Source organism: Rhipicephalus microplus, chromosome 4 (genome assembly GCF_043290135.1).
Source record: "Rhipicephalus microplus isolate Deutch F79 chromosome 4, USDA_Rmic, whole genome shotgun sequence".
In the NCBI taxonomy this organism is placed as follows: domain Eukaryota; kingdom Metazoa; phylum Arthropoda; class Arachnida; order Ixodida; family Ixodidae; genus Rhipicephalus; species Rhipicephalus microplus.
The window spans coordinates 61605033-61628009 of NC_134703.1; the positions used below are offsets into that span (position 1 = coordinate 61605033).

At 46.6% G+C, this 22977-nt stretch overlaps 1 protein-coding gene across 1 annotated transcript; it reads left to right on the forward strand.

Moving 5' to 3' along the window:
* The first annotated feature begins 1245 nt into the window (after positions 1 to 1245).
* On the forward strand, positions 1246 to 22401 carry LOC119172690 (acetylcholinesterase). The gene is made up of 3 exons (XM_037423839.2): positions 1246 to 1324; positions 8991 to 10470; positions 21911 to 22401. The coding sequence occupies exons 1-3, from the start codon at positions 1246 to 1248 to the stop codon at positions 22053 to 22055; spliced, it is 1704 nt and encodes a 567-aa protein (XP_037279736.2). The 3' UTR covers positions 22056 to 22401.
* The last annotated feature ends 576 nt before the right edge of the window (positions 22402 to 22977 follow it).

Below are 22977 nucleotides of genomic sequence, written 5' to 3' on the forward strand. Positions count from 1 at the left end.
AAGAAAGACAGCTAAGTTTTATAGAAACGCAAGAAGCTAAACACATATGTGGTTCAAGTTTATTCAGATGCAACTTTTATGAAGAACGAAGGTTCATTGCATGAACTGGATATGATAGTTTGGACAATGTACATCGAGTAAGAAATAGCTGTGGGAGGCCATATATTCGCATACGCAGGCTCGTAGCGATGACTGAAAAGTAAAACAAGGATATCAAGTGTTTGTGTACTTTTTATTCTCTTTTGCCCTCTCTCATCCAGAACCTCATCTTCCTTCCAAAGTATAGCATCTAGGTTGATCTACATTTCTGCACCAAACAGCCCCTCACAGCACTTCCCGCGTTACGTTGGTTTCCTTCATGCAACAACCTCTCTGCATTTAAGAAAGAGTTCTCAATCTATTCACAACTCTCTGTGGTGGGAAAGAAGTTCATTTGCAGAATGTACTGTCTCGAACAACATTACTTCAATGTTAAATATAAGCTTAGAGTTTCCTAGATAACAGTGAAATGCTGTTTAGAACATAGTGGTGAAACAGAGAAGACGACGGGATGAGGAATATACGGGACACGCTATTGCGTCCTGTATATTCCTCTTCCCGTCGTGTGTACTGAAGTGTTCGCAAGAATGTTCACGAACTAAGAGCCCGCGAATATAGGATCGCAGGTGTTAGCTTACACTTCTGTGTGGTCGTTTCGCCCAATGAGGGATATTAAAGATGACAGGTGATGTTTGGTCGACGTCCCTCAATCACAACGACCAGACAATGAGGAAACTCGTGGAAGCATTTTACATTAAACAGAAAGGGGGAATCATGCGTCAGCCAAGCATCGCTATCTTTTCACGAAAAATAGTTAAATGCTATCTGTAGCATGTTTGTCTCACTTGCTCCTTTCGTTTGCGAGCGCGTTTTTTTTTCATAGAATTTCTCAAATATGGGGCCCTCCCACCTAGGGTGACTCCCTTTTTTACGCGCTGAACACTGGTTTGACAAATCAGAAGATCAATCGATCGATCATTCATTCATTCATTCATTCATTCATTCATTCATTCATTCATTCATTCATTCATTCACTCCACCCTCTCAGTAAACGCCGTATATTGTCCAATCATCAGCAGTGGGTAAACGGCATGGCATGGTAAGCTATCACCATCACCGTAGCAATCAATCTGAGAACGATTCACGCGCTCGCGTTCGTCGCGCGTGTTGCGAGCTGAGAAGACGTCAAGCAGTGCGTCGAGAACGATGCCTCCGGTTCCAGCGATGCCTCAGGAGAGGAGAACCGTGGACGATGAGAGGACCGTCGAGGAGAGCCCCGATTTCTGTAAGTTAGTCTCGGCGTAGCTTTTCGATCCACCACTTTTCTGGAAGGCCCAGCGTTTATACTCTTCGGCATAGCTGGCAGAGCGTCATATTAAGGCTTACAGTAGCTGCTTTTTTCTCAAGCTGCGAGCACTTAGGCATTGCTTCGTTCACCTGGAGTAGAGTCGCGAAAACTCCGATATAGTTTTAAGGTTGACCCATCGTAAATGCAGCATATAATAGACGCAGTGTCAATTCTCCCAGCAACCGAGATGATTGTTCAAAAAAATTTCTCCCGGCAGTCGCCTTCCATTGGCTCTCATGTGTCACGTGACTAAGTGCCGTGGCGAGAAGAGAAAAAAAAACTGGCTGCTGCGGGACAGACTGGGCATACGTAGCCTAGCGTGAGTTAGATTAGGTTAGGTTAGGCTGCGAGACAGACTGGACAGACGTGGGCCAGCGTGCGATGGGTTAGGTTAGGTTACATTAGGTTATGTTGAATAGGTTAGGTTAAGTTCTACCGGTTGCCGGGAGAATCATACAAAAAATTTATCCTGGCAGTTAGTCACGTGACTTATTAGAGCCAATGGGAGGTGACTGCCGGGAGAAATTTTTTTTATCAATTATCCCGGTTGCCGGGACAATAGACACACCCTATAATATACTTGACGCGATGAAAGGCAAACAAATACGTGAGGGTGCCTGAGCTACTGGTAGCACGTTGTAATTGTTTATACCATAGCCTACAAGAGAGGCCTTAAGTTGAGAGCGCAATACATCCGCTAGTGAGAAGGTGCAATAACGTTGTCGACAAGCATCATTGACCAACCACGAATGAAACAAACAAAATGAAGTGTGAGGAGAGAAAAGGGAATAAAAAGGCTACATGATCCCATGGCCACACGCTGTTCGAACAGAGCGTTTGTTGCTTGCCTCCCTGTGTTTGGTGTACATCACGCTGACCGCGACATGTGGGCAAAGTATTTTCAAAGCTTCCAGGCTTCAGCATATTCACAGCGTGTAGTCATCTGTCTGGTTCAAAGTTCAGTGAAAGGGGTAAGAAACTTATCGCCACGGCATCCTCTTCAGAAAGTCGTCAATACCGAGAGAAACCGCAGTGGCAGTTACCGCGCTTCTGACGTGTTTGCTGGAAATAGGTTACGGCGAGTGCTTGTGTAACCACGCTTTACGCTTCCTCTACTCCTTAATTTTGTCAATACATCACTGAGGGTGAAATAAATCACTCTATAGATTTTCAAGAATAATTCTTCCGTCTAACTTATTGTCTCTGTATTCCTTTAAATTTCTAATTGACTTCCTTGTTCGTAAGCAAGAAACCTACTATGCAACAAAGCAGATACACCTTTCCCTATGCGAAGTCCCCCGGAACGCGCGTATCTTTAGAATATTTAAACATTTTACTACGTACCGCAAGTATTCCGTCAATTGAGCACAGAGTATACTTTTTGCGGCGCAAGTCACTTTGCTTGACACTAAGGTAGAGTCAGCTGAAGATACTTTAGTCAAAGACCAATGAGGGCTACCCGTCACACCTCGCTTGAAGAAGCTATAGTCGTTACAACAGATTCTGGCCCGAAGGAGCTACGATCTCTAGAACAGGTGCTACCGCTCCACAATGCAACGGGTAACGTGAATGCGATACTTACTGCTGCGCCTTTTATTCCATGCAATGGCCATAAGCAGGTGGAGCTTTGTTCGTGTGGCAAAGGTTTTCATTGCTCACTCTAGGCTTGGGTGTATTTAATAGCAATGCATGATACAGCTGCTTACAACCCGTCAAATGAGCTAAAGCCGACGCAACTACGCGACACTCTATATGTCCTCCATGAAAATATGAACTATATCAAGAAAATACTTGGGAATGTTTTCTGTAGAAAGAGAAATAAACGTTCATTTCGAAACACTGTTCTGAGCGATTCCCGGTATCACCCTGAGGTAGGAGGTTCTTTAGTTCAGGAACCCTATGGCTTCGACTGCCCTATTGGCCCTGGCACCGAGCTGTCGCTGGTCATTCATGTCGTCGAGTACGAGCTTGGCGTCCCACGTTTCGATTAGGTGGTCATCGTTAGTTCTTGGTGCTTGGCCCCGCTCCTGTTGCATGTTGTGGTTTGCATGGCACTGCCATTCCAGGAGCAAGTGTACTAGAGTGCCCGGTACGCTGAAGAGCGGGCACATGTAGCCATGTGTTGTTGGGTAGAGGCGGTGCATAAATGTTTCATGTATGCACGTGCTGCTTTGCTGGTGTCTGATGATCACGCTTTCTTATTTGGTTAGTTTTGAATGGGATGGAGCGTACACCTGTCGATCCAGTCTGTAGTGGTAAAGAAGCGACGAATCGGTGTTTTCTACAGCTTGTCGACACGTTCGCCAATGTCGATATACGGGACCGTGCACAGCAGCTGTTGGAACTACGGGTTCGAAAACCCAATGAAAGCGTTGCTATGTTCGCTGAAGATATGACTCATCTTATTCGTCGAGCTGGCCCGAACATGAGTGAAGATAGGAAGTTGAACTACCTCATGCGCGGTGTTAAATAAGAGCGACTTTTCGCCGGGCTACTGCGCCACCCTCCAAGTACCGTAGTTGACTTTATCAAGGAGGTTATGGTTATTGAGCGGGCCCTCCATCAACGATGCAGGCAGTATGATCGAATGTCTAGCAGCGCCCCAATCAATGCTGCCGCCATACATGATAATCAAGGCTCCCTAGCTGCGAGACTTCATTAGGGAGATAGTTGGCGAAAAACTACAGAAATTCCGGACTCCGGTTCCTCAAACTCCCGTTGCGTCCGGCACTGAACTGGTACGCGACGAAATCCACCACGCATTTTCTACCGCGGGTCCTGATGACGAGCACCGTCCCATCAGCTACGCCGACGCTCTCTGACGTTCACCATCTGCTATATCGCCGTCATACCGCCCAGTGCCAACGACCCCTTGGTCACCACCGCAAAAGCGGACTCTGAGCCGACCGCCAAGCCAACCGACGTATCACCAGTCGTCCACAGCAGCACCATGGACATCGTCGCAAGATGGGAGGCTCAGACGCCCACCGCTCTGAAGAACAGACGCATGGCGCACAATTGATTGACGTCCACTATTTTTTAACTGCGGAGGTGCAGGTAATATTGCCCGTCATTGCTGGCACGGCAGTGATTCGTTCCGCCCTCTTCGGACATGGTCTGACGATCGGCATGCGAACAAAGAATACATAACACGCTGGGAGGATGCCTCTTTCCAAGCAGCCCGTTTTCACTTTTACGACTACCATACTTCTGACGAGGAGGCAATACCTACTCGCCAGCCAGGTTTGGGACGTCGATCCCGCTCTCCTTCTTCCGCGCATTTACCTTCGTCACACCGACGTACCTCCGCGGACCTTAACGAAAGAAGGTCACTCAGCCCGCGCCGGGGAAACTGAGGGCGGCGACCTACGGGGGTAAGGTTGCAGGCCATGAAGATGATGATGAAAAACCCCCATTACACGGCACTGTAAAGCCGACAAGACGTGAGAGCGACGACATTGTGACCGCCGACCTTAGTGTTTTTCTTGACGGCCAGAAAATAACAGCCTTAGTCGACACCGGTGCCGACTTTTCCATTATCAGTCAGGACCTCGCCGTCCGCCTCAAGAAAGTGAAGACGCCGTGGACAGGCCCTCAAATATGGACTGCAGGTGGTCAGTTATTGACGCCCTCTGGAAGATGCACAGCGAGAATTGACATAGGAGGTTCTTCTTTCGTTGCGTCGTTCGTCGTTGTCGCCGCATGCTGCAATGATCTAATTATTGGTATGGACTTCTTACGAGAGTACGGCGTCGTCATCAATATCCCAGACTGTTTGACTACGTTCTGCAACAGTTCGGGCGCACCTGATTGTCCACAGGCACGACCAAACCAATTGCGTCTATTTGATGACGATGTGGCTCTCCCTCCTCGATCATGCACGCTTGTTTCTGTGGCAGCCGCTGTCCAGTTTGACGGCGAAGGAGTTGCAGACCAAATAAGCTCGCTCCTCCTCACACACGGCATTTCCGTCGCAAGAGGTATTGTCAGTGTCGCCGCTGGACGCACGGACTTGCTTCTGACAAGCTTTAGCGGTGAGCGCCGGCGCCTTCCAAAAGGCATGGCCGTCGCTTACTTCGATGATATCACAGACGCAGAAGGCTGCTTGGCAGTAGTCGACGAGGCGCCAAAACTTGATTCAACACCAGTTCTCGACGTTAGCACTAGTTTGCCTAAGAACGAGCGAAAGAGGCTTCTTGAGCTACTACCCGAATTCAAAGACTGCTTTTCGACAACATCAAGAGTTGGCCGCACGCCTCTAACCAAGCATCGGATAATTACCGAGGACATGGCGAGACCAATTCACCAAAACCCCTATCGCGTGGCTCCAAAAGAACGCGAAGTGATAAAAGAGTAAGTCGACAAAATGCTAGAAGATGACGTCATTCAGCCCTCAAAAAGCCCCTGGACGTCACCTGTAGTCCTCATTAAAAAAACGGCAGCCTGCGCTTCTGTGTAGATTACAGTAAATTCAATCAGGTGACAAAGAGAGATGTGTATCCACTTCCTCGTATAGATGACTATCTCGACAGACTTCGACATGCTCGTTACTTTTCATCGATGGACTTGAGGAGTGGATATAGGCAAATCGAGGTAGACCCAAGAGACCGCGAGAAGACTGCTTTTGTGACACCAGATGGCTTATATGAATTTAAAGTCTTGCCTTTTGGTTTATGCTCAGTGCCTGCTACCTTTTAAAGGCTCATGGATACCGTGCTTACTTGGTTGAAGTGGAAAACCTGCTTCGTCTACCTTGATAATGTCATAGTTTTCGCCGCAACATTTGACCAGCACCTTAAAAGACTTGAGGTAGTTTTACAAGCCATACAGTCCGCGGGCTTGACGTTGAAGCCTGAAAAGTGCCAATTTTGCTACGAGGAACTGCAGTTTCTTGGCCACGTTGTCAGTCACGCAGGCTCGTCCTGATCCTGAAAAAATCGCAGCCGTTGCACAGTTTCCAGTTCTGACTGATAAGAAAGCTGTCCGACGATTCCTCGGCCTATGTGCGTATTATAGGCAATTCATCGCGGACTTTGCACACATCGCATCACCGTTAACCCGCCTCACGAGAGAATACGCTGCCTTCCAATGGAGCAACGAAGAGGAAGCTGCTTTTAAGAACCTGCGCCAGCAACTACAGACGCCCCAGTGCTTGCCCACTTTGATGAGAAAGCCCCAACGATGCTACACACTGATGCCAGCAATATTGGTCTGGGAGCTGTGCTTGTGCAGCTGCAAGAAGGCACAGAAAGAGTAATCACCTATGCAAGCCGAACACTAACACGCGCCGAGTAATTACTCCACGACTGAGAAAGAATGCCTCGCCGTGGTATGTGCGGTCACAAAATTTCACCCGTATTTGTACGGCCCAGTCCTTTAAAAGTCATCAGTGACGACCATTCACTGTGTTGGTTGACTAATCTTAAAAATCCTACCGGGCTATTAGCGCGTTGGAGTCTCAGGCTGCAGGAGTACGACATGACGGTCGTACACAAATCAGGGAACCACCACATGGACGCTGACTGTCTATCCCGCTCACCCATTGAATCGGAAACTCTGCCCGATAAGGAGGAAATAGCATTTTTCGGTTTGTTTGACACTACCGCCATTGCGCAGCAACAACGTTGCGACCCCGAGTTACTTGCCCTAATTAATTGCCTGGACGGAAGATCTCAGAAGGCACAAACTGTTTTCGTAAGAGTGCTGTCATCATTTTGTTTACGGGGTGGAGTGTTATTAAAAAAAAACTTCTCTTCGACAGTATCTGCCTGTTTGCTCATCATCCCAGCAGCACTTCGCTCCGAAGTACTCGAAGCATGCCACAATGAGGTGGCTTCAGGCTATAGGTTACACGAGAACTTTGGCCAGAGTATGGCAACGCTACTACAGGCCAAGACTGACTATAGCCGTAAAGCACCATGTTCGTACTTGCCTCGACTCCCAGTGACGGAAGTCACCGCCGACTAAACCAGCTGGCCTCCTGCAGCCCGTGCAGGTCCCAAGAACGCCATTATACCAGATTGGCATGGATATTTGGGGCCCACTTCCCACTTCTACTGCCGGGAACCGCTGGGTTATTGTCGCGACTGATTACCTTACCCGTTATGTTGAAACAAAGGCTATCCAGAGAGGTACAGCAGCAGAGGTGGCACAATTTTTCATAGAAAATGTGGTCCTGAGGCATGGTGCACCAAGTGTCGTAATCACAGACAGATGAACCGCATTTACGGCAGCTCTTTTGGATCAAGTCCTCATGCTGAGTGGAACAATCCATCGTAAGACCACCGCCTACCACCCCCAAACGAACTGGCTTACAGAGCGTCTGAACAACACAATTGAATACATGCTTTCAATGTACATAGACGTCGAACACAAAAATTGGGACAAAATCTTGCCATATATCACGTTTGCATACAACACGGCCAAGAAAGAAATAACCCGGATGACCCCGTTCAGCTTAATTCACGGACGGGACGTACGAACCATGTTAGATGCGATGCTAGCGCACGAATGTGACAACGTGAACCCGGACGCCGAGATGATTACAGAACAAGTGGAAGAAGCAAGGCAACTAACATGCTTGCGAATCCAGCAGCAGCAAGAGTACGACGCAAGCCTCTACAATTCTCGCCGCAGAACAGTCGTTTACCAGACAGGCGACAGAGTATGGGTTTGGACGCCCATGCGGAAAGGAGGACTCTCCGAAAAGCTGCTAAGGAGATACTTTGGGCCACACCTAGTACTGCGACGACTGAGTGACGCTACTTACGAGGTCGTTCCCAACAGTTCGTGTAGTACGAGGTTTCGCCGGCACCGTCCTGAACTAGTTCACGTTGTACGCATGAACCCTTATGCCAGGTAGTGACTGCGCGAGACATTTCTTTAAAAGGAAAAAAAAACTGCCCCACTGATCTAGCATCGCGGCGATTCTCTTTAAAAAGGGGGGAAATGACGCGTGTGTACTGGTCGACAAAAACGACGAAAAGGAGATTCGGTGGACACCAGGTAGTGGAGCTCTGGCTGATCAAAGACAAATAAGGTTATCTAGCTGTTTGGCTGCTGAGAATAGCTGTGCTAAAGTCTACCTGCCTTTTGTTTGCGTTGTACCGCGACAATATGTTTAGCCTTATTCGGAGTGCTCACTGCGCAAGCAAAAGGAGGGAGTGATTCAACAAACTGCTAGGTTAACAAAAAAAAAATCAGTAGGTATCCTTTAGTCACGGTGTTTCCAAACCTTGCTCTTGCCGCGAGTGTTGTACGACTGTAAATAAAATAACAAAATGTAAGATAGCAGCAACAAAAGTTACTCTCACCATGACATTACGACAGCTGTAAATATGATTCGCGTGTTATGTACAACATCTTGGCTTGCCAGATTTGCCGAATATGAATACCGTCGGAAACAGGTGTACATGATGTGAATCACTACAAAGGGAGTTTATTTTGCCGTATCAAGAAAAAAGTCACAGGTTATCTTCGTACCCAATCTTCGTTTGAAGTATCCACGAAACGTGCGTCCATGCCCTGGTGTTTCCACGTGTTTGACTTTTCTATTTTTCCTGACATTGTTTCATACGGGTCCTCTCTCCACATGCTCCCGCAGCCATCCTCGCTGTCCGAACCCTTTTCGCGGTGGTGTGGATCGCCATCACGGCCGTCGTTACGTTCGCGACGGAGAAAGAATACAACGCCCCGGTGTCGTACCCAAACTGTGGGCCACTGCAGGGCGTCGACGAGGTGTTCGAGGAGCGGAGGCTGCACGTCTACTACGGCGTCCCTTTCATGCGGCCAGCGCTGCTCCAAAACCGATTCGAGAGGCTCTCCATACTGAAGCGACCCTGGCCGTTCCTCCTGGACGCCCGTAACCAGAGCCAGTCTTGTTCGCAGCCGTCTCTGAACGTCGGAAAGATGACCTTGTACAACACGAACAGTACCGACGACTGCCTCTACCTCAACATATACCTGCCCGCACGAAAGCAGTCCGAGAGGAGCACGCCCGCCTATCCCATCATCGTGTTCATCTATGGAGGCGGCTACCACTCCGGCAGCAACTCGTTTCCTTTCTATAGCGGCAAGTACCTGGCCGCGCTCGGAAATGCCATGGTCGTGGTGCCGAACTACCGACTGGGTGTGTTCGGCTTCCTGCGGTCGTCTATTCTCGGCTTGAAAGGAAACCAAGGCCTGCACGACGTTCACGCCGCGCTGCTGTGGGTCAAGAACAACGCCGCGGCTTTTGGCGGTGACATTAACAGTGTCACGGTGATGGGCCATCAGGTCGGAGCTGCCATAATCGGCCTGCTAAGTTCCATAGGCGGAGCATCGCAGCTTTTTCACCGTGTCATCATGATGAGTGGGTCACCCTACATGCGCCACAGAAAGGAAGACAGCAAGATGAAGGCAGTGGAGCAAGATCAGCTCATACAAAAGCTAGGCTGCCGCGGGGAATCTAAGGTTGTCCTCGACTGCCTGCGCAGCAAGACGGCTCAAACCATGCTCGACTTCGCCATACGACTGAAAAACTGGAAGACGATGTTCATACCGAATGAATACGAGGACATACACGATGACGCCAGCGTCGACCTGAGAAGCACGGCCATTCCCAAGGACCTCATCATTGGCACAACGATAAATGAGGGCTCGTACTATGCCAACCTGTTTCTGGAGACGTTCTCCAGGTATGACGCCTCGAAGCTCACCCGAGTCGAAGCTTACAGGTATCTCCAGGAGGTCACCGCGGGTCTAGGCTTCCACGGATACAAAGAACTGGTCAGCTATTACGACCAAAGGTACAAGGACCACAGTCCGGAGGCTTTTTTCGCGAACGCCATTGGCGACATAGTGATTAACTGCCCCATGAAGCAGTTTGCCCGCGACATGGCCCGCGTGAACACCAAGGTGTTTATGTACGTTTTCAAGCACAAGCCTTCGTACTCGACCAGTCGTCTTGAGGGGGCAGCTCATCTCGATGACATCTTTATTTCGTTGGGAAACGCTCTCGACGCGCCGATCCTGAACGCAACCGAGGCTGAAAAGGGACTGAGCAGAGACATGCTCCGAATGTGGGCTCGCTTCGCTGCGAAAGGGTGAGTCACGCGTGTATGTGAACTAAGCCATAAGCCCTTTTTATACGTATCTTCTACTTGTCGTCGGGAAGGCAACGGCACCCGCGCCATTTTCATAGAATAGGAGTAGTACATTCGGAACTACACTTGTCTAGAGCAGTCACTTAGCCTCTTCAGCCTCCATTTTTGTCTTTGCAAATATATGCGGAGACTGGCACCCAACGATACCAAACGTAACAACACCACATGCTAAGTCCTTGTACTGCAATGCAAGCATGAACGGAAATTCGTAGTTAATGCGGCATACACTAGCTGTGGACAGCACCAGCGTCCACATCCATGCGACTGGTCTGGACAAGAGTGGTTCCGGCTGTATACGCACAGCCTCAGGAATAGCACTGGAGTCTGGTATGTACTTCAAAGACCAAGGATCCACCACCTTGCACAATGGTATTTACAGGATTAAAGTACACAATAGGCAGAGGTATTGCAGCAGAGCATAGAGCAGGAGCTGGTATATAGCATAAAACATTGATCTGTAACGTACCTTGCTGTTCAAGTTGGTCCGTATTACATTCGGAAGAAAAAGCCCGCGGAAATAAAACGAAGGCAGTGAAGAAGTCATTACTGGTTGCTCTTCGCGGTCTTTGTTTTATTTTTGCTAGATTCCGCTGCCGAAGAAAGCGTTCACCAAGACTTGGATAAGTGTTCAATAACTTTGTTGAGAATAGTTTATGCGAAAGTTGGTAGTTTGTGGAGGCACATCAATGGTATCGTCATTAGTGTATAGAAAATCGACTGCTTAGGTCATTTTGAATGCCACCAGATGTAGTGGTAACCTACGCGGTAAAGTGGCGTATGAGTACTAGAATTTTATACAATCGTGCATGCACCTGTTAATGAGAAATTAGCTTTTATTTGCAAATGAATGAAGATGCCAGTGTGAGCAAATTACAGCGTTGTGTGAAGAAGTCTTAGAGTATAAAAAAAACGGGGGCTCCTCGAGCTTTTTCTTTAAGAGTTAAATCGATGGTGACGTCCTGTCCCCCAGGAGTTCTTCAAATATATACTTTTTTTTATCGTATGATGTTGCTCCAAAGGTTGAGATTGTAGATTCATCATCATCATCATCATCATCATCATCATCATCATCATCATCATCATCATCATCATCATCATCATCATCATCATCATCACCGTCATCATCATCATCATCATCAGCCTGACTACGTCCACTGCAGGACAAAGGCCTCTTCCATGTTCCGCCAGTCAACTCGGTCCTCCTGTGCTTGCTGTTGCCAATTTATACCCGCAAACCTCTTAATCTCATCTGCCCACCTAACCTTCTGTCTCCGTCTAAACCGCTTGCCTTCTCTGGGAATCCAGTTAGTTACCCTTAATGACCAGTGGTTATCCTGTCTACGCACTACATGCCCGGCCCATGTCCATTTCTTCTTCTTGATTTCAACTATGATATCCTTAACCCCCGTTTGTTCCCTAATCAAATCTGCTCTCTTCTTGTCTCTTAAGGTTACACCTACCATTTTTCTTTCCATTGCTCGCTGCGTCGTCCTCAATTTAAGCTGAACCCTCTTTGTAAGTCTCCAGGTTTCTGCTCCGTAGCTAAGTACCGGCAAGATGCAGCTGTTATATACCTTCCTCTTGAGGGATAGTGGCAGTCTACCTGTCATAATTTGAGAGTGCTTGCCAAATGGGATCCACCCCATTCTTATCCTTCTAGTTACTTTAATCTCGTGGTTCAGCTCCGTGGTTATTACCTGCCCTAAGTAGACATAGTCCTTTACACCTTGAAGTGCACTATTACCTATCTCGAAGCGTTGCTTTCTTCCTAGGTTGTTGTACATTACTTTCGTTTTCTGCAGATTAATTGTAAAACGCACCTTTCTGCTCTCCTTGTCTAACTCCGTAATCATCAGTTGGAATTCGTTCCCTGAGTTACTCAGCAATGCATTGTCATCGGTGAAGCACAGGTTACTAAGGTACTCTCCATCAACTCATATACCTAACTGTTTCCATTCTAGGCCTCTGAAAACCTCCTGTAAGCACGCGGTAAATAGCATTGGGGAGATTGTGTCCCCCTGCCTTACACCCTTCTTGATTGGTATTCTGTTGCTTTCTTTATGAAGCAATATAGTAGCAGTTGATCCCCTGAAGATTTCTTCCAGGATGTTTATATATACTTCATCGACGCCCTTATTCCGCAGTGTCTGCATGACTGCTGATATTTCTACTGAATCAAACGCCTTCTCGTAATCAATGAAGGCTATGTATAGTGGTTGGCTATATTCTGAGAATTTTTCTATTACCTGATTGATAGTATGAATGTGGTCGATTGTTGAGTAGCCTGTTCGAAACACTGCTTGTTTCTTTGGTTGATTGAATTCTAATGTTTTCTTAACTCTGTTAGCAATTACCTTTGTAGATAGCTTGTATACTACGGAGAGCAAGGTGATTGGCCTGTAAGTACTTGTCATCTCCTTTCTTATGTATTGTAGATTACAATGTAATCGAGGAAGTTGAAACTGGCTTGCGTCAGTGAAGCTCTCTCATATGCCTGTATTTTGTGTAATTGGTAGCGTGCTTTGAACCACGAGCAATGACGCTCGTGAAATCTTTTCGTACTTGCTACGCACCCACTACGTGGTCTTAAGGGAATAGGCACAGCAACGTGTGTATCTTCTGTAATGAGTGGCTGGCTTTAAACCTCGAAGTCGTTATTACAATCCCATGTTCTGACGCGCGATGGCGATGTACGCTTGTACCACGCGTTATTACGTCGATATTAGATGTTGTATCGTGAAGCCTGTATACAGGAAGCATTAATGTTATTTTCATTGCATTTCCAAGCTGTGCAAGTTTTTTTTCTCACTGAATTTTCAAGCAGACGCATGGCTATGTGGTTGAAAATCTGGTTCTCACACAAACGGCCAGGGTTTTTGTATAGTCACTCAGGCGCGGAAATTTTTAGGCTTTATTTTATTTCCCCCCTTTCTCATTTTTTTCGTTACAAACGCCGATGCCGTAATTTCTGCGAAACGAGCTCTTTAACGCTGTCACGTTAAAAAAAAGTTAGTGGAGCTAGCACTAAGTCGCTCAAGGCTAGGTCACTGCCGAGCTGGTGAACTGATGGTATATTTGCGCATAGCACTTATTGTGTACAGCGTGTTTGGCTAGAAGCAATCGTCGTCACCCTCCTCCTCTTCCTCCTCATCGTCCAACCTTGCCGGAGCATGGCGATGACGTAGTGGTAATAGCACTATGACTCAGGGGAGTTGGTACATGCTCGGATAGGCTTCAGCGTGAATCTGACGAAGACAAAGAAGACACACAGGAGACATACGAGTGCTGACTTACAACCGAGCTTATTTGCACATCAACAAGCCTTTTATGCGCCGAAACCTGCCTGGTTTTCTGGTTCCGTGTTTGTCATTTTTTTTTATCTTGCTCTTCCATGTATTGGCTAATATATGCAGGTTTCAGTGCATAAAAAAGGCTTGTTGATGTGCAAATAAACTCACTTGTAAGTCAGCGCTCGTCTGTCGTCTGTGTGTCTTCTTTGTCTACGTCAGATTCGCGCTGAAGCCTATCCGACGTAGTGGTAGCCGCGAAACCGGACTGGCACGGTGCCGGCACACCGGGACTTATGGGATCACTGATGTGTTAAATGTAGCAACTCTCGCTCATCATTACTGCATCCGACGATGAAGAAATTGACGCATGGGCTCTGGGAGCGAAGCAGAAAAGGAAGAAAATGAAGGCGATAAAGAAGAGGACGAAGATGGCACGTGCCGGTTCATAATGAAGAGTATTTCATATCTACAACAGACAGCAAACATCGACCTGCTGTAAAAGGTCTGAATCTGAGGCCTGAAAAGTCCAAAAAGCCCTATTCTACTTTACCGCGGGCGCATTATACTCATGCTCTCCCTATCCTCAATCACACTTAATGAGTGTTCGAGAGTGAGAAGCAATTCATTGATCGATTTATTTGTGGGGTTTAACGTCCCAAAACTACCATATGATTATGAGAAACGCCGTAGTGGAGGGCTCCGGAAATTTTGACGTGTGCCCAGATCTGAGCACACGGGCCTACAACATTTCCGCCTCCATCGGAAATGCAGCCGCCGCAGCCCGGATTTGATCCCGCGACCTGCAGAGCGAGATGCAATTCAGTGACCCTCATATTCAGCGGACGTCAACGTGAACCTGACTGATTGACGGGTTTGTATAGGGGCGACTCTGAAAGCGAGTAAGTGTTGGCGAGTATAGCAAGGTGAGAGGGGAAGCGCGCGGGGCAATAAATTTTTGAGAACAGGAGAGAGAATGGGTTCTACATAACCCACGAAAAGACTCCTGACAGAATCTCTCCGAGAAATTGTGCAAGTGATGCGTAAGGGTTCACCACCAATCACAGTCTGTTTCGTCGTCGTACGGGGCTGTGGCGGGGCGAACAGTAAAGCTCTCTTACGTTTAATGTAAAACGATTCTATTTCCTGGATTTTCTCTGCGTTGCGGTCTTCACTGATGGGCATGGCATAGGCATGGCTTCATTTTTGTTGTTTTTAAAAAGTTCGTCAGGATCTGGAACACCGCAATGAAAGGTGCATCGAATATGTGGCGTCACTGGCGAAATACTTAGTTTCAAGTTGACAGTTTTCTTGATGTGCGCAATGCTTCATGTCAGTAGCTAATGTGGTTGCTTGAGCGAGTCGGTACGACATGATTCACATAAAAAACAGCGCCAATAATGAGGGACAAGAAAAAGAAGGAGACAGACAGCGGCACTGCCGCTGTCTGTCTCCTTCTTTCTCTTGTCCCTCGTTATTGGCGCTGTTGTTTATGTGCTTCATGTCAGCATCATACTTTCCAGAGAGAGATTCGATTTTACTCTACCATCAAGCAATATTGCAAAATTGTCTCCGTGGAAGCCAGTCGTGGTAGCTTAGCAGCTAAAGTGTGGTGCTGATAAGCTCGGTAGCGTGGGTTAGAGTCCCGGTAACAATGGCTGTATTTCGAATTTTCATGACATCATGGCGTCACGGTGGCAGAGCGTCACATGGTGACGTAATCACAAGGTGGCGTGATTGGTCAAGCTAGAGCCAATCACGGAGACCAACGAGACGAGACGAGTTTCGGAAAGCTTGCAATGCCTCCGATCTTGGAGGCGATTGCAAAACCCCGTTAGTTGCGGAAAGGTTTTGGATGGGTGCGTAGGACGTTGAGTAAAACGACTAAAAGCAAACGATAGCTTTCGCATTCGAGTCGACTAAGGAAGATATCTGAGGGAGATAGTGAGTTTTGTTTATTTTTTTTTTTGCCCATGTACAACACATTCATACGCTCCCCATATACACGCCTTGTGCTAGTGCGCGAGTTCAGCTTAGTTGATATATAAGACACTTGGTGTCTTATTGTGAGGCCTGGGGTTCGAAACCTATCGCGCGTATTAAAAAATTATTTTGCTTATACGCTCATTTTATTGCCCCACCGCGGTGGTCTAGTGGCTAAGGTACTTGGCTGCTGACCCGCAGGTCGCGGGTTCGCATCCCGGCTGCGGCGGCTGCATTTCCGATGGAGGCGGAAATGTTGTACGCCCGTGTGCTCAGATTTGGGTGCACGTTAAAGAACCCCAGGAGGTCGAAATTTCCGGAGCCCTCCACTACGGCGTCTCTCATAATCTTATGGTGGTTTTGGGACGTTTCACCCCACGTATCATCATCATCATACACTAATCTGATTATAGTGTCACGTTTCACGTCACAGAAGGATGAAGAAATTAGGAAGTGGTCTCCTTTTATATTTTTTATCGCAGATACAATGGATTGATACGGTTCACATATAAACGTACCTTGTAAACGTGTGTAGATAGCCTAGGAGGTTGGACACTCGGTTTCCATGTGGGAGGTTGCATGTTCGATGCCCATCGTAGCACAAAAAAGTAATATTATTTTTTTGTTTATTCACTTCCTTTCTTGAGGTTATGCGCTTTATGGGGCAGACAGGCGGACAAGCACAATGTTTTCAATATAGTCGAGCCACCAGAGGAGCGCTTACGCATTTGAATTGAGTATGCTTGAGTATCTTATTGTACCGGGAACGCACCTATTCATTGGCACTACAAATCGAAGAACTCTCGTGTAGCCTAAACTTAGTCTTACCACCAAGTTGCGAGGCAATGTCTTGCTTTGTAGACAAAAAAAAAAAAAGCTTTCATAAACAGTACTCTTTCACACATTTCTTTTTTTTTTTATAGCCAACACAACACATTCATTTGGCTCAGATAAATTCACCTCTCTGCAAGTGCGGCTGTTTAGCCTAGTTAGTATGACGCTCGTCTGTTGATAGTGAGGCCGTAGGTTCAAATCCCATCAGCGTTGCCTTTTTGTTTTATAAATGTTTTGTTTTCTTTATAGACTTTATCGCCAACGACCGAGAGACAGACGAAGGGACCCGCAGTTTTCTCTGTGTTTGCAAACAAGTGCTTGTGCTCTCGGAAACATCGTGGTGATACTCGAGTGCACACACACACGCATATATATATATATATATATATATATATATATATATATATATATATATATATATATATATATTATTATTATTATTATTATTATACTCGGCGTAGCAACTATATGGGAGTGTGAACGAGCAAAGTCACCATCATCAACCAAACCCATACACACCATCTTAGGCTTTCTGATTTTGTGCGCGCACTTCGTCAGTTCTCGTGTATATTAATAAATAACTTTCGACAGTGAAATTTCCCTGATCCGCTTGCTTCACTGCAATAAATGTCAAAAAGCAGTCGAAAAAGTTCAGGCCCTTATCACCTATGATAACGCTCAAATTTAGTCTGATGGCACAGCTTGTAGCGATGCACCTAGTATGCGTATTTCCCGAGCCGAAGGTTCCTGATGCGTTAGCTTCCCCGCAACAATCGTCGAAAAGCAGTCGAAAAAGTTGAAGCCATGATAAGGCTCAACTTTTGACTCGAGATGTACGCTCGTCGCTGCAAGCTGTGACGTCAGCTAAAAGTTGGGGCTTATCATGAGTGATAAGGGCAGCATTTTTTTTTTATTTCGAGCGGAGGTGTGGCAGCAGATTGCTCCTTGCAGTAGCTCGTGTAGAATAGGATGATGGGTGTGACGTCAGACAAAAGTTGAACCTTATCATGGGCGATAAGGGCCGCAACGTTTTTTAACACTTATTGCGGGGAAGCCAACGTATCGGGAAACCTTCAGCTCGGGAAATACGCACACTAGGTGGATCGCTCCAAGCTGTGACGTCAGACAAAAGTTTAGGCTTATCATGGGTGATAAGGGCCTCAACTTTTTCGACTGCTTTTTTACTATTATTGCGGAGAAGCAAACGAGTAAGGGAACCTTCAACTCGGGAAATACGCATACTAGGTATTTCACTACAAGCTGTGACGACAGACAAAGGTTTGGCCTTATCATGGGTGATAAGGGCCTCAACTTTTTCGACTGCTTTTCGACAATTATTGCGGGGAAGCAAGCGTATCAGGGAACCTTCGGCTCGAGATATACGCATACTTAGCTCGTCGCTGCAAGCTGTGACGTCAGCTAAAAGTTGGGGCTTATCATGAGTGATAAGGGCAGCAACTTTTTCGGCTGCTTTTCGACGATTATTGCGGAGAAGCGAATGCATCAGGGAGACTTCAAGCTCGAAAGACATTTATTGAAATGCGCGAAAACAGACTGAAAAAGCGCACCAAACCAGAAACACCGAGGACATTATTATGGAGAAGGTTTTTAAAGGAAGGTAACTGTGCTCGTTCTTGCGTGCATTCCGGCCCTGACGATGTTCGGGCATGGTTTGTCGTTGGACTTCGTAGACGTGCAGATAATTATGTAAGTAATTAGCGTACATTGCATGTATTTTCTATGCGCCTTTGTATAAAACGGAAGTGTTACGGAATTTTTAAGCCCGTACACATTTATTTGTACTCTTTTAGAAGAACTGCGCATCCATCTGTTCGTCCGGCTGTCACATAATACAAAAGACGCAATCTATTTAGAAAAAGAACACCTCTCAGTCGTGGGGGTTTGAACCCTCAACCTAACGCTCACAAGGCGAGTGCTTTATCTACTTGGCTAAGAACGCTTTTTTGCTATGTTACTTCTTTTTGCACATCATACAATAATGATACAGTGCATAAACAGTACATGCAGAGGTAACGAACAGAATAATTACATAATGTCTAGAATTCATTTATACGGATAAGTTGGCTAAGAACGCCTGCATTTCTGAAAAGTGTATATATCTGAACCATATAAATTCGTTGTGCCCGCGATTTCAACTAAAGTAAAAAATACAGCTGATATAAATACTCTTTCAAGGTTATGGTGTTGCAGAATTTGTTTTGCAGGAATCCCGGCGTCGCCGACGGCATGACTGCGTGTGAACAAAAAAAAATTGGAGTGTTTCATGAAATAAATTCGAAATAATGCATGTGAATACATAACAAAAGAAAAACTTCAGTACGAATGGTAATTGAACCTAGGCCCTCTGCGTGGCAAGCAAGCGTTCTGCCACGGAGCAGCGACAGTACTTGAACGTTTGCGGCGTAGTTTATGACAGTGGTTGAATAATTATGGCGTAGTAGCCACTCCACAACTGTACTTGTTGTACGCATTCTCGGATAGTTTTGAATGGCTCCTGTTACGCGCACAAATAGTTTTTCCCCTTGCAGCACGGTTGAAGCTGATGCGCAAGGGCCACAATTAAAGTGTCGCGTTTTACTCCTAAAGGTGAAGCTGGAGTGTACTTATCAAAGCTCGAGCGTCCTGCAAGTTTTTTTTTTTTTTGTTCTTTAAAAACCGAGGCCTTTCTCAGCATTCGCTGGAAGGAAGGAGTTCTGGGTGAATTGCGTTTTTCCGATTTGGCGCTGTTATGCCAGCGAGTCCTCGTCAAACGACCGTGCCTCTGAAAAAGGCAATCTGGGTCAAGGCCAGCCCGCAGTCTGCCTGGCGCGATCACCTCGACGGCGTGAACACGCGCGGCGCCTCTCTCGCCCACGTGCACTGAGTCAGCGGCGCACGTGACAGCGAGCCGGCGTTCTCGTGTCAGGTGGTCTGACGCATGGCGCGGCAACCCCATTGGAAGAATCTGCGCTGACGACCAGCGGCGCTTCTGATTGGACATTTTGGCTGGACCCGGTGTAAATAAAAGAAGCCCTGCGGCGCGTCGCGATCGGCAGTCCTAGAGAGAGGAGTCCCCATGTCGGAGGGCCGACATGTGTGTGAGTCAGCGGTCTTAGGCGAAAGGCTGAACTATGTGTTAGAGAGAAGAACTCGGCTCTTCGAGTCTCTGTCGGCCCCAGTGCCGAAATTGTAACGCCTCTGTATATATGCTGTACATAAACCTTGTTTGACTCACCGTCGTCTCGTCCGCTCGTCTGATCAGCTCTGCGCAGAAGCAGTCGCGAGCTGAGAAACATACGCTACCAAACGGCTGGTGACCTTCCCGGCGGAGTCGGAAGCAGTGGCGCCTTCGGCACCGTGTTGGCGTCGCCGTCTTTCGCAACAGTGGTGGCTTCGGCGGGATCGGTCCGTCGTTCTCAACAGTGGAGGTCAGCTGTGGGATTCGGTCCGGCCTTCGCAACAGCGCTAAGGACGTTCAGGAATAATTTGCCATTTTTCTGCGCAGACGTGCTCTTTATATATCTTCAGAAGCAAGCACACCTTGAATGTAGACTGCATGCAATTTCATATAAACAAAATAAAAAATTCTGGTACTGTTTGCAAACGTTTTCAAAGGCTGTACACCTGCCATTCAGGTGTGAATTGAACTCCCAAGTAATTTGCGCGGTGAAATTTGCGCGGTGAAGAGATTTGCGCGGTGAAAAATTCATTATTAACAAAGGTTATAGGCTTATTCTGGCACAACTAATTTTATAAAACCTTCCCAACACATTTCAACTAAAAAAATACAATATTTACAAAGCTTACCTTCTTGACTTACCTTTCTCTGCAAAAGTTTACCTTGCCAGAAATTCGCCAACTAATTTTATTGGAATCAGACAAAACACTTCCAACTAAAAAAATACAATTCTTTAAAGGCTTACCTTTTTCTCAGAAATGCCCGAAATAACTTTATTATTAAAATCGTAAAAACATTTCCAGTTTGAAAAGTACAATATTTTGAAAAGCTATAGGCTTTTTTTTATTTTTGTCCCAAATTTTCTTTTATTAATTTTCTATTTTCGAGAATGTCACACACACACGCACGCACGCACGCACGCATGCACACACACACACACACACACACACACACACACACACACACACACACACACACAAAGTTTATTCCTTGTACGTACTTGGAGTTGCTTGTCCATTTCCTCTTGTTACTAATATAGTAATATAAAATTTGCCAGCCTCATGCTGTTCACTTCAGTCGTGCACCACGGTAAAAAATAACAATAATGGAGCGTGTACAGCTACCTTCACAAAAAAAGAAAAAAAATGGATGTTCCCCGAGAAACTTGAACCTTCCAAAGGGTAAGCCATCAAAGCAATTAACTAGAAGGAAGCTGCACGACGCATGATTTGAGGGAGAATTCCGGTGACAACAAGCGCATTTCCCCTGCCGGGAAAGTCACGAAACGCTGTGATGAATTCTCTGCAGGCATTTCAACCTCGGAGGCTTTTGTTCTGTTGAGCCTGGTTGCGAACCATGCTCTTCGGCGTTGTCTCGATCTAGCCTTGCGGAATCAGTCGATTTCATTACACCACTGAAGTTACTAGCAGTCGCTTTCTAGAAATCTCCAAGCGGCAATCGGTTATGCGTGTGAAGGGCTTCTATACCCCAATTGGACCCGACCGCCTGCCTGGTCTAAGCAAGAAAGTTAATCATCTTAACTTGTTGCTGATCTAATAATGATCTTTTGTCACTTTGAGATGCCTGGCGCTACAGAATAATTATGAAGGCAGCCAGCAAATATAACGTCGGCCCATCGTTAACAAGGATCACTCACTTTTGCATAAAGAGCTTAGCTAAATAATCTGAACCTTTATTTCGGCTGTGAAGATGTGCGAGGAATTTTATTTCATGGACAGGAGGCACGCTGGTGTAACTATGTGGAAAACGCACCGAGCCACTGATTCTTCTGTCTTCTAGCCCTAACGCTCGTGATTTGATCACCCTTTTTTTTTCCACTGACATTATTTCTCCTTGAGTTTTACTTTGCGTTCTGAAATAGTGCACTTCATTATTTTTATTGCCTACGAAAGGTATTCAGGATAGGTATTCGGTAGAGAAAGACATAGAAAACCGGGGCAAGTCGCAGCGTGTGTGTACGCAACAAGTTCTTATCTTTCAGACAAAGCGTGCCGGCATATATGGCCAGAGGGCATTCGAATCTGTTTTCGATGTCCCCGATTGAAGTCAGAGCTGAACGAAAGCTGAAACTCCGCAGGGATCCGGTCTCCTTGCTCAATGTGACGTGGCCGCAGTTCACGAAGGGCGAAGGAGTCTATCTCAGCATCGGCCCCCAACCGACGCTTGGCAGCAGATACCTGGAGGCCGACTGTGACAAGGTGGCCCGGGCGATCTTCAACTAATAAACACACGTGGACATCGGCGGCTTTCCTGGAGTGCCGCTCATTTCATGCGCTTTGTTTCACGCGTTAACACTGTAGCGCCAGATTTACTGTCAGTGAACCTATTACTGTTGTACAGTGCAATTGTTAACATATTGTCATTTAGGCTATGACCCGCCGAAATAGTCGTAACTACGTGCTTAGAGCACTGGCGTGTTTAATAGTTGCAAGACTTTGCACGTGGCGAGTACACGGCAGTCTGTTCTCAATCATTTCATGATTGGCCGAGGCCATGCAGTGGACGCCACCGTCCAAGTGTAATTCGCGTACTGTCACCATTTTGTAATAAATATGCCATCTAAATGAATATAGTTAATTTGATGGTAAGCGAAGGAAATTTATGGGTATGTATTTGATCTCACGTCCGGCTACTTTTTCGGTATCGCGTGGCTTTAACCGCTCGAGAGTGAATCGACGGTAAACCGTTAATATGTGGACAATTTTTCGCTTATGTTATTATTCATGAATTTTTACTCGCTCATAGAATATCTAGTTTTGGTAGCGCTGGTGGACGCTGCATGCAGTCTTCGGTTGCATGGTATTAAGGCATACCTTCCTCATCTCCTTGATCTGCAGTGACCAGGCTGGCCGCTTTCACAGGGGGAGAACTTGTGTGGGAATTTTGTGCACATTATGTTCATCGCCATAATTCGTTCGGTTATGCGTCCTCATCTTCGTAATGTATCATCATTTTTGCGGGTTTACCGCCCCTGTTTACTGCCGGGACTTCCCCGACAAAATTGCTTACAATCGCTTTAGATACAGAGCGTGCGATAAACGTGCAGAGCACCTAGAATGTGAAAGACTTTTTGACAACGTATACGTATAAATTTTGTGTGTTGCGCAGTTTACTGTTACGGGGAATGTTTACTGCCGGGAGTCA

Excerpts from the sequence above, each read along its gene's own strand:
- LOC119172690 (XM_037423839.2), top strand. The coding sequence starts at position 1,246 with ATGCCTCCGGTTCCAGCGATGCCTCAGGAGAGGAGAACCGTGGACGAT. Across the intron at positions 1,325-8,990 it reads CGAGGAGAGCCCCGATTTCT|CCATCCTCGCTGTCCGAACC; the intron begins GTAAGTTAGTCT and ends ATGCTCCCGCAG. Across the intron at positions 10,471-21,910 it reads GCTCGCTTCGCTGCGAAAGG|GGATCCGGTCTCCTTGCTCA; the intron begins GTGAGTCACGCG and ends GAAACTCCGCAG.